The sequence below is a fragment of the Prionailurus viverrinus genome, chromosome D3 (genome assembly GCF_022837055.1).
Source record: "Prionailurus viverrinus isolate Anna chromosome D3, UM_Priviv_1.0, whole genome shotgun sequence".
NCBI lineage: Eukaryota > Metazoa > Chordata > Mammalia > Carnivora > Felidae > Prionailurus > Prionailurus viverrinus.
In genome coordinates, this window is record NC_062572.1 from 11,074,841 (window position 1) to 11,091,753 (window position 16,913).

Below are 16,913 nucleotides of genomic sequence, written 5' to 3' on the forward strand. Positions count from 1 at the left end.
AGAGACAGTGGGAAAGGGTCAGAGTGAGAGGGAGAGAGAGGGAATCCCAAGCAGGCTCCACGCTGCTAGCCTAAGCCAGTCAGGACCACCCCCCCACCCACACACACACAAAAGCTTTTTTTTTTTTAAATTTTTTTTTTTTTTGTTAACGTTTATTCATTTTTGAGACAGAGAGAGACAGAGCATGAACGGGGGAGGGGCAGAGAGAGAGGGAGACACAGAATCGGAAACAGGCTCCAGGCTCTGAGCCATCAGCCCAGAGCCCGACGCGGGGCTCGAACTCACGGACCGCGAGATCGTGACCTGAGCCGAAGTCGGACGCTCAACCGACTGCGCCACCCAGGCGCCCCCTCACAAAAGCTTTTTTTAATGGCATTTTATTGTTGCTCTGATTTTCATCCCCAACACTTTATGGCATCTATGCACTGATATGTCGACCCTAAGCCCCTTGAGGGCCAGGAATGTATATTTGATTTTTTTTTTCAACGTTTTTATTTATTTTTGGGACAGAGAGAGACAGAGCATGAACGGGAGAGGGGCAGAGAGAGAGGGAGACACAGAATCGGAAACTGGCTCCAGGCTCTGAGCCATCAGCCCAGAGCCCGACGCGGGGCTCGAACTCCCGGACCGCGAGATCGTGACCTGGCTGAAGTCGGACGCTCAACCGACTGCGCCACCCAGGCGCCCCCAGGAATGTATATTTGTTTTCATCTCTCCTTCCCTAGGGTCTAGGTTTTGGTGGTTTGGGGTGATGTTTGCTGAATGCCTAAAGGAAAGGCTTAATTCTGAAAGCCTGGCAAGAATTTCCCTTGGTCTTGCTTGAGGGCAGATGTTAAGCTGTTCGCTTCCCCCCCACCCCACCCCCACCCCCGCCGCTGGCTTCAGCGTCTCCATCCAGAAAGAGGTTGGATTAGGCCCACATAGATTCTTCCAGCTGAGACATGATGACTGTGGGTGTGTAAGTCTCTGAGGACAAGAGCATCCAGGTTGGATGTGGGCTCCCTTGAAGACTGGTCCTGTGGCCTGTTTGCTGGGCAACTTGGGCCAAGTCGCTCGACCTTTCTGTGCCCTCTGCTTCTCCCTTGATAACTGACTCCTTCTTTTCAAGGGCGAGAGAGAGAGGGAGAGTTCCGGTGTGCAAGGGTCTCAAACTCAGAGATCTCAGGGGCCGGGCGGGGGCCTATTGGGTGTTGAGGATGCCACAGGGAGGGGTGGCAGGTGGAGAGCCACATATACTGTGTTAGAGGACGTGGTGGGTTAGCTCCAGTCAGCGGAAATGCGGCCCCCGGGTTTGAGACCCTCTCTGCGCCAGAAGGATTTAGCGTCTTGGCGAGAGTCGAGGGATCCGAGAATCGGGAGGGCCAGTCTCCTGTGTCCGAGGTTCCATCCCTCCTCGCCCTGGCGACAGCTGGGGTGAAGCTGGTAAGAGGAAGCTTAATGAATAACCCGGGGGACTGGCCAGCGTGAGTGTTTGGCGGCTGTGGGCGTCAGGGACAGGGGCTGGCTGACGAACGTAGCTCTGGGCTGCGGGGGGGCACGGGTCAGTGACCCGGGCCACCCCTCCAGTCTTATCTGCCCTCTGATGCAGCCATCCTGGCGTCCCCACTTGGTGCCCTTCTAAGACAGGTGCTCTGGAGCCTGGCCCCTCGGCTTCTGAGCTCTGGCTCTGCCAGTGCTGTGTGACCTCGGGACAGCGGCTTGACCTTTCTGAGCTCGGTCTGGATGCTGACACGCAACAAGTATTCCGTGATCTGACGACGTCATGTCACTTCCCACCGTCGCGTGCCGCCACTGTCTGCTGTTCTAAATGTTTTACACGTCTTTTTTTTTTTTTTAATTTTTTTTTCAACGTTTTTATTTATTTTGGGGACAGAGAGAGACAGAGCATGAACGGGGGAGGGGCAGAGAGAGGGAGACACAGAATCGGAAACAGGCTCCAGGCTCCGAGCCATCAGCCCAGAGCCCAACGTGGGGCTCGAACTCCCGGACCGCGAGATCGTGACCTGGCTGAAGTCGGACGCTCAACCGACTGCACCACCCGGGCGCCCCTAAATGTTTTACACGTCTTAACTCGCGTGATCCTCCCTGAAACTCCACCAGAGAGGTTGTGTTCTAGCCCCCTCTTACAGTTGAAGGAACAAAGCACAGAGAGGCTGAGGGACTGACCCGAGTTTGCACAGCGAGGAAGTGGCAGAGCTGGTGTTTGTGCCAGAGGCTGGTTCCGTGGTCTGCGTTCCAGAAACCGCTGCCATGGCTCCCACTCACTATTCAAACGAACAAAACACAAAACAAAACCTTAAGAACATCGTAAAGAAGAGAAAATACGTGTATAGTATTAAAAAACCCACATATAAGTGGACCTGCGCGGTTCACATCCGTGTGGTTCGAGGGCTATCATGCTTCTTGTTCAAGTCTAAGCTGTTTGCTAAGGCCCCACTCCTCCAGGAAGCCCTCCCTGATTCTCCCCCACCCCCAGCTGCCCTGTGCGGACCTTCTGCTCTCTGAATTGGATGTCTTCCTCTCCCCTCCAGGCCAGAGGCCACCTCGGGGCACGAACTGGGTTTTGCCACCTCTGCGTCCCCAGTGCCCCGTCCAGGACAGGACATTTGACGAGGACGGGTACATGTTTCGTGGGAGGATGGCCAGGAAGCTGCCAGAACCCTCATCAAGGGTCATGGCCAAGCAGCTCAACTTGACCGCGAGTAGCCAGGAGTTAATCATCAAGCCTGGGGAGGTCACACGTAGTCCTAGGAGGGCAAAGAACATCTCGGCTGCCAGGTCCTTCCTGGAGCTCACCTCCCGTTTTGTATATAGGGAAACTGAGGCTCAGAGATGGATATGACTAGCTCGGTTTCACCCAGCGAGATGGTGACAAGATGTAAATTTGCTCGTGTTATTCCTCTGCCTATAGTCTTCTATGGGTCCCCAGTACCCCTGGGTAAGTTCCAGATTCTGGAGTGGCATAGGCATCCTGCAGACTGTGGTTCCTGCCCACATCTCCAGCCCCAAACCTGCCGTCCTTCAAGAAATTTCCCAGCCCCCCCGGGGCCAGGTGAGATACCTGCTCTGGGCGTCCACAGCCCTCCCCCACCTCTGCCTGATAGCATCTGATAGACACCGATGGTAACTGCTCTCTGGTGGCCCCTTGGGGCTTCATGAGGGCAGGGGACTTGCTGTGTCCTTTGAGGCTAAAGTCCCAGCGCTCGACACATAGTAGGCGTTCAGTACATATTTGTTGACTGAATCAATGGTCAGAGTCATTCATTTGAACCATAGTAATTATTTGGGTGCCTGTATTGGGTGTGAAATATTAGAGGTGAGGAGGGGCTTCAGAAAAAAATTATGCCTTCTCGTGTGACAGATAACAATTGTCTCTTTGTCCTTTGACCTAAGCCGACCTGACAGTGGCCCAGGGATGGTGGCTTGGCACACAGAGCAGACACTGGACCCTGGGTAAGAGGATTCGGAGATGTCGGTGTCACAGGAGAGCTGGTCCTTGGCCAAGGAGAGTCTAGCTGGGTGGCCTTGGCCAAGAGAGTCTCCCTCTCTGAGCCTCAATTTCTTCATCTGTCCAATGGGACCCTGGACAGCGCACAGCGGGGCAGTGAAGGTTGAATCTTGTCCCCTTTCTTCCTCCGGCGGGGAGGTGTCCCTTTAACGGGGGAGGAGGGGCCAAGGCTACAGGAAGTTGCAGGAAACTGGGCAGAGCTGGTGCTCCGGCTGGGCTGGCCGCTGGGCCACAGACTGGAGCCAAGCTGGGTCTGAGGACTGTTCGGCTGGAAGGTAATGGGGCCTGGGGCCCGAATGCTGCCCCTGGGGCTGTGTGTGCATGTGCACGTAGGATAGTCTGGAAGGTTCTGGAGCAAAGTCCATGATGAGTGGACACAAAGTGAGAGGGTACGGGTGCGAAACCTTCCCAGGAACGCTCATTTAACTCGGGGTGCTCTGTGGTCTGGACAGCCTTGGAAAAGAAGGCGGGGTGCCGGGGACTCTGATGGCGGGGGAGCAGGCCCTTCTTGCCAGAGGGGCTTCCTGCCAGGCAAAGCTTCCTGGCGCTGGTCCCAGGGATTTGGCTATGCCACCCAGGTGGCCTCTGGGAAAGCCTGAGGGACAAAGGAGGCAGAAACAGCAGATGACTCTTACCCTAATTCATAGATGCGGCAGGTGAGGCCCAGTGAGGAAGAGGGACGTGGCCAAAGTCGTGCTTGCTGGGACCTGAACCCAAGCCCCGGGCTTCCCACTGCATTGCCCCACAGCCGAGAGGGCCCGGGGCTCCCACCTCAGCCCCAGTGGTTGCCACATTTGGTCAGAGCCATGCGTCCCTAGGCCAAGCTCTCACCTTGGCCCCAGACCTCAGTCTGGGAGGCCTGCGTCCTTATGGGCATCTGGGCCTGATAAGGCTGCTGATGGTTTGAGGCTTGTCCATTTGACTGATGCCTGCCGTCCTTCGGTGGGCCGATAGTGTAACTGACAACACTAGGCGGGCCCGGGAACTGAGCCAGGAGCATTTGGCGCCTAAGGACAACTGGCGATTAGTATGAAATGCTCACAACCCTAACCGTCCCCATCGTCGCCATGTAATAGAGAAAGCATGGCACGGTGTTAAGAACACAGATGCCCAAGTGCGCTGCCTGAGTCTGAGGCCTGGCCTTGCCATTTCCAGCTGTGTGACTTTGGGTAGATAACCTAACCTCTCTGGGCCTCAGTCTCGTTGTCTGTACAACGGAGCTAGTGGGTGAACCTACCTCGGGGTTGTTGCGATGATTATATAAGATGGCATATAAGGTTCCCGGCACGGTGCCTGGCTGGCAGCGGGTCCCGCACAACTCGCTATTAGCTATTATTAGATGTCAGGCATGGAGTTGATGCCTTCACCACATGGCTTCACTTCATCCTCACAGTGACTCTGTGAATCGCAAGCTCTTCTCCCAGTTTCTGTGTGGTGGGTTCATTCTCATTTCTCAGGTCCCAGTGTTAATGGCCACTTCCTGCAAAAGCCCTTTCCTGACCCTTCTATCAAAGTAGGTCCCTGTTGTCTTCTCTTTCAGACTCCCTAGGTGTGTGTCTTCCTCCTAGCGACTTTCACCATTTCTGATTATTTTGTTTGTCTATACAGTTATTTGTTGATCGCCGATCTCCCCCATCAGCTCCAAGAGTAGATGTCTGTCCTGCTCACCGTGGTCTCCCCAGTTCCTAGGTCAGGGCCTGCACCTTGTGGGTGCCCTACAGACATGCTAGAGTGAGGGTAAGCACGCCCGCCTTGTGAGAAGGCCCCAGTGAGGTAATGCCTCTAGAGGACTCCTCTGATGTCTGGCATATACTGGGGACTCAACGAAGGGGGGCTATTATTATTGTGAATGCACACCATGCCCTGCGAGTCTGGGGACTGTTATTAGTCTCATGTTACAAAAGAGAATATGGCACAGAGAAGTTGAGACACTTGTTGGAGTCACACAGCTAGGAAGACAGAGCTGGTTTCTAACTTTGGTCTCTGATTCAGCCCAGAGCCCAGGGCCAAGGTGAGGCCCAGGCTGAGGGATGCTGAGCTTGGGTGACCCACGGGGCCGTCTTCGTCAATGCCATCCCAATTTGAGAAGTGCCCCTGATGGAACTGGGTGCAGGTGCCTCAGACTCTGCTCTAACCAGGGAATCCCAGGGCCATCCCAACAAGGGCCCTAGGTCAACTCCAGGGGCAGGAGCCCGGAACTCTGGTGGGGCAGGGGCGCAATGTGACTAAGTAAGGGTGGACAAGAACCCCCGGGGCGGTGGAGGGTGGGCAAAGCTGCAGCGCTCCTCCTACTGGCCAATAGCGGAACTGCAGGGGTTGGCCCAATGCTTTTCTGCCCCCAGTGGAAAAGAGGGGTCGCTTTTGCACTAACGGGGCCTTTGCTTAAAACCTCCCGATGGCTTCCCACTGCAAGCAGAATTAGAAGAACATTCCAGTTCCTCCCCGTGGTCTGGTAGGCCCTTCCAGAAGTCCCTGCCCAGCCCTCCTTGCTCGCCTCCTGCGCCCAACCCCCTTATCCCCGCACTGGAATCTCCCCAAGTTCATTTCTCTCTCAAGGGGTTTCCACCTCTGTTCCCTCTGCAGGAATGCTTTTCCCTGGGCTCCCTGTTGTCCCTCATCTCCAACATCCCCGTTGGAGAACCTGCAGATCGAAAGAGAATTCAAAGACCTCTCAACCAACGCACACGCGCAGATCCGATCTCATCCTGGTTCAAACTGTTAGAAACCCCAAATCACTGACAGCAAAACCAGCCATTTATCCAGCTTAATGAGAGGGATGGAAAGGTGAACAATCACCAGGTATTTGATGATAATAAGAGATGATTAATAATATTTTTAGAAGTGATAATGGTATTTGACGATTAAAAAAAACCTTAGCATCCTTGAGGTGTAATTTCCATAAAATAAAATGAGCCCACTTTGAGTTAGAATTCAGTGAGTTTGCCCAGACGTATACAGTTATGAAACCATGTGGCTACCTTGTTGGAAAAGAGTTCTTCACTTTCAGAGATGTGTGCTGAAGTATTTGCAGATGAAATAATACAGGAGGGAAATGTAATAATAATGACAAATAGGGGTGCCTGGGTAGCTCAGTTGGATAAGCCTCCGACTCTTGATTTCCGCTCCGGCTACGATCTCACGGTTCATGGATTCAAGCCCCATGTCCGGCCACCGCTGGCAGTGGGGGGCCTGCTTGGGATTCTCGGTTTCTCCTCTCTCTCTGCCCCTCCCCTGCTCACATTCTGTCTCTCTCTCTCTCTCTCTCAAAAATAAATAGATTTTAAAAAATTTAAAATACTGCCTCCTGCCCCTGTCACCCCTGTTTGACGTTTTGCGATCCTGTCTCCGCAGCTAGAATGTGATCTGGCCAAGCAGGGGCTGCTTCTGACTTGGGCATTCCTGGGTCGCCAAACCTGGAACTGCCTGGCACATAGTAGGTGCTCAAGAAAAGGGTTTTTTTTTTTTTTGCAGCCTGCTTGAATGAATAAATGATGAGTGAATGAATGAATGAATTCTACTCTGGTTCATTCATCCCCAGGTGCTGGCCACGTTCTATATCCCCAGCACTGTGGGCAATGCCCGTTACAGAGTGAAACCTGGTGGTCCAGACGGGGACACTGAGCAGCTAGTTGCCTGGAGTGTCACAGCTCGGCAGCCAGATAGGGCTGAGGGGCCTAGCCGAGGCTCTTCTCCCTCTTTCCCTCCTCTGTCCCGGTTAAGGGGTCTCCTGCTGGAGCAGCCTGGGCTATGACCGTCGCGTTCTTCTGCAGGCTGCTGGAATGGAGAGCCCCCTGGCAGACTGTGCTCAGGGTGGGCATTTCCATGTGGTCACTCCTCTGCTGGAGAGCTGGGCACTATCCCAGGTGGCAGGCACGACCGTCTTCCTCAAGTGTGAGAACGTGCAGCCGGCCGGCTCCTTCAAGATCCGGGGCATTGGGCATTTCTGCCAGGAGGTGAGGTGTTGGCAGGAGAGGAGAAGTGAAGGAGGAGGGGAAGGAGGAGGAGGCGGGGGATGGATGCCGGCTGGATGGGGGGCAAGGGCAGGAGGGGAGAAGCAGACTTGTACAGATGGGAGGGGCAGGACGAGGGGTGAGGAGAGGGCTGGGGACGGTCTGAGTCCATCCCGCACAGGCTCTGTGACATCTGCTTGGGTCAGCCCCTAAGCTCATTCCTTCTCTTCCCAGGCGGTCAAGAGGGGATGCAGACACTTGGTGTGCTCCTCAGGTGACCCTCAGGGCTGGGTCCTCAGCTCTGGGTGTGGGGGAAGAAGAGCTGGAGCAGCAGCAGTAGATGTCCGGGGATCAGCCTCCTCCCGAAGGTCCCGCCTCATCAAGGTCATGGTCAGGTGGCCACTGTCCTCTGCCCGCCCTCTTCCCATCATTCAGGACTTATGGCAGAAGTGACCAAAACCCAATTTATACAGGCGTAAGCTACAGGTTCCAAGAATGGAAAATTCTTGGGATAAGTGGCTTTCAGGTACAGCTGGATCCAGGAGCTCCCCTTTCTATTTCTCCTTCTCTTGGCTTGTCTTTCCTCTGTACTAGCTTTAATCTCACGCAGACCTCAGAGCAGCAAGATGGCCATCAGGAGTCCCAGGCTTGCCTCCTGTCATCCTATCAGCCCTAGTGAAAAGGGAGCACCCCTTCTGGCTGGTTCTCCTCAATCCATGAACTGGTCTTTTGCACCCATCTTGGGTCATGTTCTCATCCCTGAAACAGTCACAGGTTAGGGGACTGAGTTCTCTGATTGACTCATTCTAGGTCACATATCCACCTCTGGCACCAGAAAGAGGACAGAAGGTGGGGCATATGAGCGTGGGGAAGGAGTGGCTCACAAAGGGAAGTAGCGGGGAGGGGGGAGAGTGTGTTAATGGGCTAAAACCACGCTGACCACCCTTCCAATTCTTCCACAGGGGGCAACGCAGGCTTTGCTGCTGCTTATGCCGCTTGGAAGCTGGGCATCCCTGCCACCATTGTGCTCCCTGAGGGCACCTCCCCGCACGTGGTGAGGAGGCTGCAGGGGGAGGGGGCTGAAGTCCAGCTGGCTGGAAAGGTAAGGACCCCAGGAAGTGGAAGCCGGATGGAGTGGGCTGTTCCCCTTTACCCTCCACTCACCCCTAAGAGACGGTATCTCCCCCCCCCCCCATCCACACACATTTTTAAAATGAACTATGCCTGGAGCCCAGCCTTCTCTTAGGATGGCTGAGATGAGGGACAGGAGCGAGGCATGATGTATATTGAGCGCTAGCGCTTTCCCGCCTCTACCTACCTCTACTTGCCCTGCGTGGGCCCAGGAGAAACAGGAAGCTAATGGGCCAGGAGTGTGCCCATGTCCTCATCCTCACTAACACTTGGCCTTATTCGTCTGAAAATTGTTGGCATTTGATGAGACAAAAAGCGTAGAGAAAGATGACGGTGGCATCATTTCTCATTCTGAGACCACCCCAGTGAGAAAGGGGCCCACCATCAAGGATATCGCTGGCTCATCTCGTTACTGAAGAGATAGAGATGCAACTGTGTAATCCTTCTGCCTTCCTGGAAAGAAGGAAAAAAAGCATCCTTGGAAAAGAGAATTTTTTAAAGCACCAAAATTAAAACTAAAAACCATACCATGGTACCTGAGACCTGGTGTCCAAATATTCAGTGTCCAGTTTCCTTCCTTCCTTTCTTCCTTCTTTCTTCTATTTATTCATCCGTTCAACCATCCTCCCATCCATTACCCTCTTTCCCTCCCTCCCATCCATCCATCCATCCATCCATCCATCCATCCATCCATTTATCCATCCATCCATCCATCCATCCATCCATTTATCCATCCATACCTCATCACCTTCCCTCCCTTTGTCCCTTCCTTTCTCCCTCCTTTCTACTCCTTCCTTCCTTCCTTCCTTCCCCTCTCCCTCCCTCCCTCCCTCCCTCCCATCCATCCATCCATCCATCCAATATTCATTGAACTTCTACTATGTGCCTGTAGTATGTTAGAGCCAGCGATATAGAGATAGTAAGCCATGGTCTCTACTCTTGCAAAACTCCCCGATGTTGGGGAGACACACAGATAAGTAGATGGTGACAAGAGAATGTGGTAAGTGTTCTGATGGGAAGCACAGGGCCCTGAGGAAGAACAGAGAAGGTGTATCGTTTTAATCGGTGATTGCTGCTAGATAATGCTGTGTAACAAACAGCCCCCACATATCAGGGACTTATGAGAAACATGATCTGTCTTGCTCATGGGCCTGTGGGTGGGCCAGGGTGGCTCTGCTTCAGGCTGCAGACAGGATTAAGGTCTGCACGTGTGCCCCTCATCCGTCTTGACCAGTGGCCACCTGGGACTTGTTCTTCTCAAGGTGAATGTCAGGAAGAGTGAGAGCAGAGTGCCTCTCAAGGCCGTGGCTCAGAACTGTTGTGCTGTTGCTTCTGTCACATGGCATTGGCCAGAGCAAGTTCCACACTGGGACCTACATCAATTGGTGGTGAAGAATGTCCTCTGCCCTCTCTAGTGGGAAGAACAGTGGTCACCTGGCAAAAGCATGATGTGTGAATGTAATGGAGGGAAGGAACTGGGCAATGGTTCAAACTACCACCAGGCTGTGCCTCAGATTTGGGGAGATGACCCAGGAAAGTCTCCCCAAGAAGGGTCCCCTGGGTTGGGTCTTGAGAGGGAAATACAAGTCCTCCCATTGGAGAAAGGGGGTCGTGGGCAGAAGAAGGAGTGAGGGAAAGGCATGGATGGGGATGAGCATGGTGCATTCCATTCCCCGGGCGGGGGGGGATGACAGGTGAGGCTCAAGAGTGGGGGTGGGGATGGCCGCCTCAGCAGCAGGGTGGCTTGAGGGTCAGGCTGGCACAGGTTTTCATCTGAGGGCCATGGGGAGCCATGACAGGATTTTGAGCAGGGGAGGGACACGATGGGACCCTTACTCGGGCAACGGACAGGAGGCAGGAAGCCTGTGAGGAGGCAGCTGCTCCAGGTGAGTCAAGGGCCACATGGTTTTGAATCTCATTTTTGTTTCAATAACTCAAGAGAATGAGGCCCGTCTCTTCGGTTAGATTAGAAATTCCTTGCGGACAGAGACCATTTCTTTGCTTTCTCTGCATCCCCTGACACGGGACTGGGGCCATCCAGGAGACCTCAGGCTCTGCTCCAGCCTCCGAGTGGTCTGATGCCTGGGCCTTCTGAGACCCTCGATTTGTCTTCAGGTCTGGGACGAGGCCAGCCTGAAGGCACAAGAGTTGGCCAAGAGGGATGGTTGGGTGAACGTCCCTCCGTTTGACCACCCCCTGATCTGGTAAGGTTGCTGTCCCTCCCTCATAGAGCTTAGAGCTCAGACCCTCGTTGTGTTGGTGTCCTCCCAATGTACAGAAGGGAAAACTGAGGCCTAGAAAGGAGAAGATGCTTGGAAGCCAGGCACACTGGGGTTCAGGCCCTGTTTCTGTCACTTGCAAGTTGTGGGACTCGGCAAAGTATCTCACCACCCCATGCCTCAGTTTCCACATGTATAAAATGGAAATGTTAATAACAAATCCTGTTTATGGCGTGCACTTTGGGATGCATTTAATCATTTGATCCTCCCCAAAGCCCTAGAGGTGAGTGTTTTATGCCCATTTCACAGGCACAGAGGGGTCTGGGAACTTGCCTGAGATCACACAGCTAGTACGTGGCCAAGACATTGGGTCCCAGGCCCAGAACTTGAGTCAGCTGGTTCCAAGTGACATGCTGGTCTCCTCTTAAGCACACACTAACTACCCATTTCCAAGGTTGTGGAGGGGATTAAACGGGACAGTGTCTGAGAACGTGCCTGGAAAGAATGAGTGAATGAATAAATTGAATGAATGAAAGCTGAGTGAACTAAGTGTTCCTGGGTCTCCTCTCCCCTTGATGCAGGTGGGGATTGGGGTGGTGATGAGGAGAGTTTGTGTATATGTGAGCCTTTGGGAATGGAGGAGAGTTTGTGTATATGTGGGGAGACCTTGCTCAACCTGCTTCCTCCTTCCCCCAGGGAAGGCCATGCCAGCCTGGTGCGAGAGCTGAAGGCAGCACTGGGGACCCCACCGGGGGCCCTTGTGCTGGCAGTAGGCGGTGGAGGGCTCCTAGCTGGGGTGGCAGCTGGCCTCATAGAGGTGGGCTGGCAGCATGTGCCCATCATCACAGCAGAGACCCAAGGGGCACACTGTTTCAATGCAGCCATCAAGGCAGGCAAGCTAGTCACACTGCCAGACATCACCAGGTAGGTGTGGGCTGGGGGCATTTGTGGGGGGCTGGAGGATGGGGGTGTTAGTGTCACTGGGCTTCTCAGTCCCAACCAGTGGAGGCAGGGTGTACACAAGAGGTTCTACTTCACCTGGGGACTCCGACCATGGAAATGTGGATCTCACTTAGAAGATGATGCCAAACAAGGAGATGAAGGATATGATTTGTTTAAGTTTCATGAATTAATAAAACCAGTTTCATTGGTATGTACCGTTAAAAAGGAAGTTTAAGTGTGTTGCAGGTAAGTTAGAAAATGTAGGCAAGCAATAAGCAACAGAAAACAAAACGGCACCTTCAATCCCACCATCCAAAGATGAACAATGGGCTACATTTTCCCAGTCTTTGTTTTCTCCTTGTGCATGCATAGTTACACACAAGTAAAATGTGCCTGGCATATACAGTAGGTGCTCAACAAATGTTTGTGAAATGAATGAGTGAATTTGTATATGAATATGTATTTGTACATATATATGTATATATATAATTTATTTATATATAAAATTTATTTATTTTGAGAGGAAGAGAGAGAGCGAGCGAGAGCGAGCACAAGCTGGGGAAGGTCAGAGAGAAGGAGAGAGAGAGAATCCCAAACAGGCTCTGCACCTCAGCATAGAGCCCGATGCAGAGCTTGAATTCATGAACTGTGAGATCATGACCTGAGCTGGGATCAAGAGTCAGACACTTAACTGACTGAGCCACCCAGGCGCCCCCTAAGTCATCTGTATTAAGCACCTATTGTGTAAGGTTCTGGGTGGCCAGTTAGAGAAACAACTCAGTCCTTACCTCAAGAACTCTATCTGGGGGCACCTACGTGGCTCGGTCAGTTAAACATCTGACTTTGGCTCAGGTCATGATCTCATGGTCCGTGAGTTCGAGCCTCACTTTAGGATCTGAGCTGCTGGCACAGCATGGAGCCTGCTTCTCTCTCTCTCTTTCTCTCAAAAATAAATAAACATTAAAAATATTTAAAAAAATAAATTAGGAATGCCTGGGTGGGTCAGTCAGTTAAATGTCCGACTTCAGCTCAGGTCAGGATCTCGCAGTTCATGAGTTCGAGTCCTGCATTGGGCTCTGTGTTGACTGACGGCTCGGAGCCTGAAGCCCACTTCAGATTCTGTGTCTCCCTTTCCCTCTGTCCCTCCCTGGCTTGTGATCTCTCTCTCAAGAATAAATAAACATTAGAAAAATTGAAAAAATTAAATTAAATTAAAAAAAAAGGAGAATTCTATCCTGATATATGAGTCTCCTTCTTGTCTTTCTGGTTACCATCTCTCCTCCTTTCTGGCCCCACCCACCCTCCAGCATCTCTGTACTGCTTTTTTCCTGGAAATTATTTGTGCCTCTAATCTCTGAGCCTTTCTTGTCCTTTCCACCTGAAATACCAGCCCTTCTTGCATTGATGAAATCCTCCGTGGCTCAGCCAGGCAGTTGCCACCCAGTATATAGTTGACCTATAATACTCTATTCATTTCCGGTGTACCTCATAGCGACCCGGGAAGCCTATACATCACGCTGCGCTGGCCGCCATGAGTGTTGTCGCCATCTGTCACCACACAAAGCTATTACCATAGCGTTGACTCGGTTCCCCATGCTGTCCTTTTCATCCCCTTGGCTTGTTAATTTCGTAACTGGAAGTTTGTACCTCTTCCTCTTCTTCGCCTATTTCGCCCATCCCCCCAGCCCCCTCCCCTCTGGCAACCACTAGTGGGTCTTTGTAGTTATGAGACCATTTCTCTCTTGTTGCTGTTGGCCTTATTCTTGGCAATGGCGATGATAATAACCACCACTAAGCCTTCTGTAGAACTCACATTTAGTGAAATGCCAGGCTCTCTTCTAGGCCCTTGAAATGTTCGAAGTCCGTCCCCAGGACAATCTCATGATTATCTGCATTTTTCGGATTGAGGATACTGAGGCTCAGAGAGGTGAAGTGACTTTCCCAAGGTCACACTGCTAGCTCAGAGCCAAGGTTTCAAACCAAGCAGCCTGGCTCCCGAGTCTATGCTCTGGGCCCCTCGGGACGCAGACCCAGCTGTGATAGACTTGGCAAAGTCTCTCCTGGGCCTGAGGCAAACTGCCCAGCTCCGGAAAGTGCCAGCAGGTAGGTGATCCCAAGCACAGAGATAGGAAGCAAGGACCTTGGAGCCAGACTGCCTGGATTTGAATCCATGTTCTGCTACTGACTCACTGCGTGTCCTGGAATCAGTTACTTATTCCCCCCGAGCCTCAAGTTCCTCTCTGTAAAAGGGAGTTCATAAATTTCTTTCTTTAAAAAAAATTTTTTTAATGTTTATTTATTTTTGCGAGCGAGAGACAGAGCACGAGCAGGGAAGGGGCAGAGAGGGAGGGAGACACGTAATCCGAAGCGGGCTCCAGGCTCCGAGCTGGCAGCACAGAGCCCGACGTGGGGCTCGAACCCACGAACCGTGAGATCGTGACCTGAGCCGAAGTCGGACGCTTAACCGACCGAGCCACCCAGGTGCCCCAAGATTTCATAAATTTCTAACTCAAGGGGTGATCATGAGAATTGAAAGAGAAAATGCATCTATCACCCTGCAGACACTCAGCAAGTATTAGTTATCGTGCAGACGTGATAAATAGTTATTAATGAATAAGATGCAAAAAAAAAAAAAAACATTTCTGTGCTTGGGTTCTGGGGTCCGTGCAAAGGAAGGGCACACTCATGGTTATCGAGTGGGAGGGAGTGAGGTGCATTTGTCTGCCATTCGTGGGACACCCGATCGTTGAGCACGTCCTCTGGGCCAGTGCTGTGCTAGCCTCTTACAGGGCTGAGCCGCGGCTCATGGCTGGATGGGAGGGGGCCCTGGGGCTTGGAGGGCTGGGTCCGCAAAGGCGGAGGTCCGAGGATTCACCAGCTCTTCCCCACACCCCTGCGCTCCCTGTCCTGCCTGCCCCCTCCTGCAGTGTGGCCAAGAGCCTGGGTGCCAAGACTGTGGCCAGGAGGGCCCTGGAGTGCACGAAGGAGCTGGAGATCTTCTCTGAGGTAGTGGACGATGCCCAGGCCGTGAGTGCTGTGCAGAAGTTCCTGGGTGAGTGAGCCTTGCCCTCCCTCCCCAGGCTCGGAGACTCATGAGGTCCCTGGGCCCCTAGAGGTAGCATGTTCTCTCTTGTCTGTATCCTCAGTGCCTGCCACGGGGCTGGGCGTGCGGTACTTACCAAATAATTGCACGTTGAGTGCACGGAAGAGGCGTGTGCCGGGCCATCTCTAGCCTCCAGGCTTCCATGTGTACCTTCTTCCTTCCGGCCGTCCATCCCTGGCCCCTGTTGATTTCGTGTGACTCAGGGCTACTCAGTCATCATGGCACCTGCTCCGGGCAGCCTCCTCCGGTCTCCCACGCACATCCTGCAGGGGTTAGAGACGTCCCAGGCATCAGTTTGTCTGTTCATACCTGCCTGGTCCTTATTCATCCACAGCACTAGATGTAGCCCCCGTGAGGGTGGGGCCTGCTGTGTCCTGTGTACTGTTGTGTCCCCAGAGCCTTCCTAGCATAGGGCCTGGCAGAGAGTGGGCACTCAATAAATATTTGTTGAATGAATGGGTGAATGTATGAGTGAGTGGAAAGGTAGATAATGGATGGATGGGTGGGTGGGTGGATAGATGGATGGATGGACACGTTGATTAATGGACACATTGACGGATGGACAGACAGTCCAATGATGGATAGGGGGATGGATGGATGAATGCATGGATGGATAGATGGACGGATGGATGGATGGATGGGTACATTGATTGATAGATACACTAATGGATGGACAGACAGACAGTCCCGTGATGGAGAGGGGATGATGGATGAATGGATGGATAGATAGATGGATCCGTTGACTGATGGATACGCTGATGGATGGACAGACAGTTCCATGATGGATAGAGGGATGGATGGATGGATAGATAGATGAAAGGTGGATGGATGGATGGATAGATGGTCAGATTGATGGATGGAGAGGGGGTCAGCCAAATGATGGATTGCGAGATGGCTGGCTGGCTGGCTTCATGGATTTGCAGTGCCCAGAGCCTCCTGAGCACTGACTGGTTCCTCCTCCCTTTCTCTCTTCTCATCCACCCCCGTCCCCTCCTCCGGGCAGACGACGAGCGCATGTTGGTGGAGCCTGCCTGCGGGGCAGCTCTGGCTGTCATCTACTCAGGCCTCCTGGGGAGGCTCCAGGCTGAGGGCCGCCTGAGCCCCTCCCTGGCCTCGGTCGTGGTCATTGTGTGTGGAGGCAACAACATCAACAGTCAAGGGCTGCAGGCCCTGAAAGCCCAGCTGGGTCAGAGCTGAGGGCCCCTCCACCGAACGGACACACCCGCAGGTGGCCGAGGGGCCTCTGGGCTCATGGATGGTGCAGCCGCCTCCTACAGGAAGCCCTCCTGCTCCCTGTGACTCCCCGCAGCCCTGGCCAATAAAACCTTTCTGAGTTGAATTTGTAATTCCAGCTAGTCCGGTCTCTCCTCGAGGCTGGCTCTGCGGTGAGGCGCCTCTTTCTACATCACATGGCGTGGGCGATAATAGCAAGGATGCAAAACTTGGGTCTCTAAGGGAATCCCGTCATGCGGAACCCCCTCAGGGCTTTCCTCCCTGGGGGACCCGCTCGGGAGGAGGGGGACCTCAGGCCTGGGTAGGCAAGGACAATATCACCAGTCTTTACCGAGTGCTTTTTGTTAAAAACAAAAAGTTTTAACCTTTATTCATTTTTGAGGGACAGAGACAGAGTGTGAGTGAGTGAGAGGCAGAGAGAGAGAGGGAGACCCAGAATCCGAAGCAGGCTCCAGGCCCTGAGCTGTCAGCACAGAGCCCGACGCGGGGCTCGAACCCACGGATTGTGAGACCATGACCTGAGCTGAAGGCGGACGCTCAACTGACTGAGCCACCCAGACGTCCCTTTACCAAGTGCTCTCTATGCATTTGCTTCTTTAATGTTCACAAAGGTCCTTATGAAGCAGAAACCATTATTATCACCCCCGTTCTAAAGATGGGGAAACTGAGGCACAGGAAGGTGACCGAACCCACTCAAGGTCATAGCTGGAGTGCGGCCCAGCCAGGCTCAAACCCTGTGATTTTCAATATGACACCTTTGTGTGCAGGTCGATGGTGGCGGGACATTGGGGAAGGAGGGAGGACCTCCAGGTTGGTTTGGATACAGC

At 53.1% G+C, this 16,913-nt stretch overlaps 1 protein-coding gene across 7 annotated transcripts; it reads left to right on the forward strand.

Moving 5' to 3' along the window:
* Nucleotides 1-3,692: 3,692 nt before the first annotated feature.
* SDSL (serine dehydratase like) lies at nucleotides 3,693-16,199 on the forward strand. 7 transcript variants are annotated; one of them, XM_047828466.1, is made up of 10 exons: nucleotides 3,693-3,783; nucleotides 6,092-6,307; nucleotides 6,860-6,941; nucleotides 7,279-7,461; nucleotides 7,693-7,732; nucleotides 8,421-8,560; nucleotides 10,705-10,793; nucleotides 11,505-11,732; nucleotides 14,678-14,802; nucleotides 15,857-16,199. In XM_047828466.1, the coding sequence occupies exons 4-10, from the start codon at nucleotides 7,288-7,290 to the stop codon at nucleotides 16,048-16,050; spliced, it is 990 nt and encodes a 329-aa protein (XP_047684422.1). In that variant the 5' UTR covers nucleotides 3,693-3,783; nucleotides 6,092-6,307; nucleotides 6,860-6,941; nucleotides 7,279-7,287; the 3' UTR covers nucleotides 16,051-16,199. The 7 variants fall into 7 exon arrangements, with proteins under 7 accessions (XP_047684422.1, XP_047684420.1, XP_047684421.1 ...); XM_047828464.1 differs by lacking the exon at nucleotides 6,860-6,941; XM_047828465.1 differs by lacking the exons at nucleotides 6,092-6,307; nucleotides 6,860-6,941 and having other exon boundaries at nucleotides 3,694-3,783.
* Nucleotides 16,200-16,913: the final 714 nt, after the last annotated feature.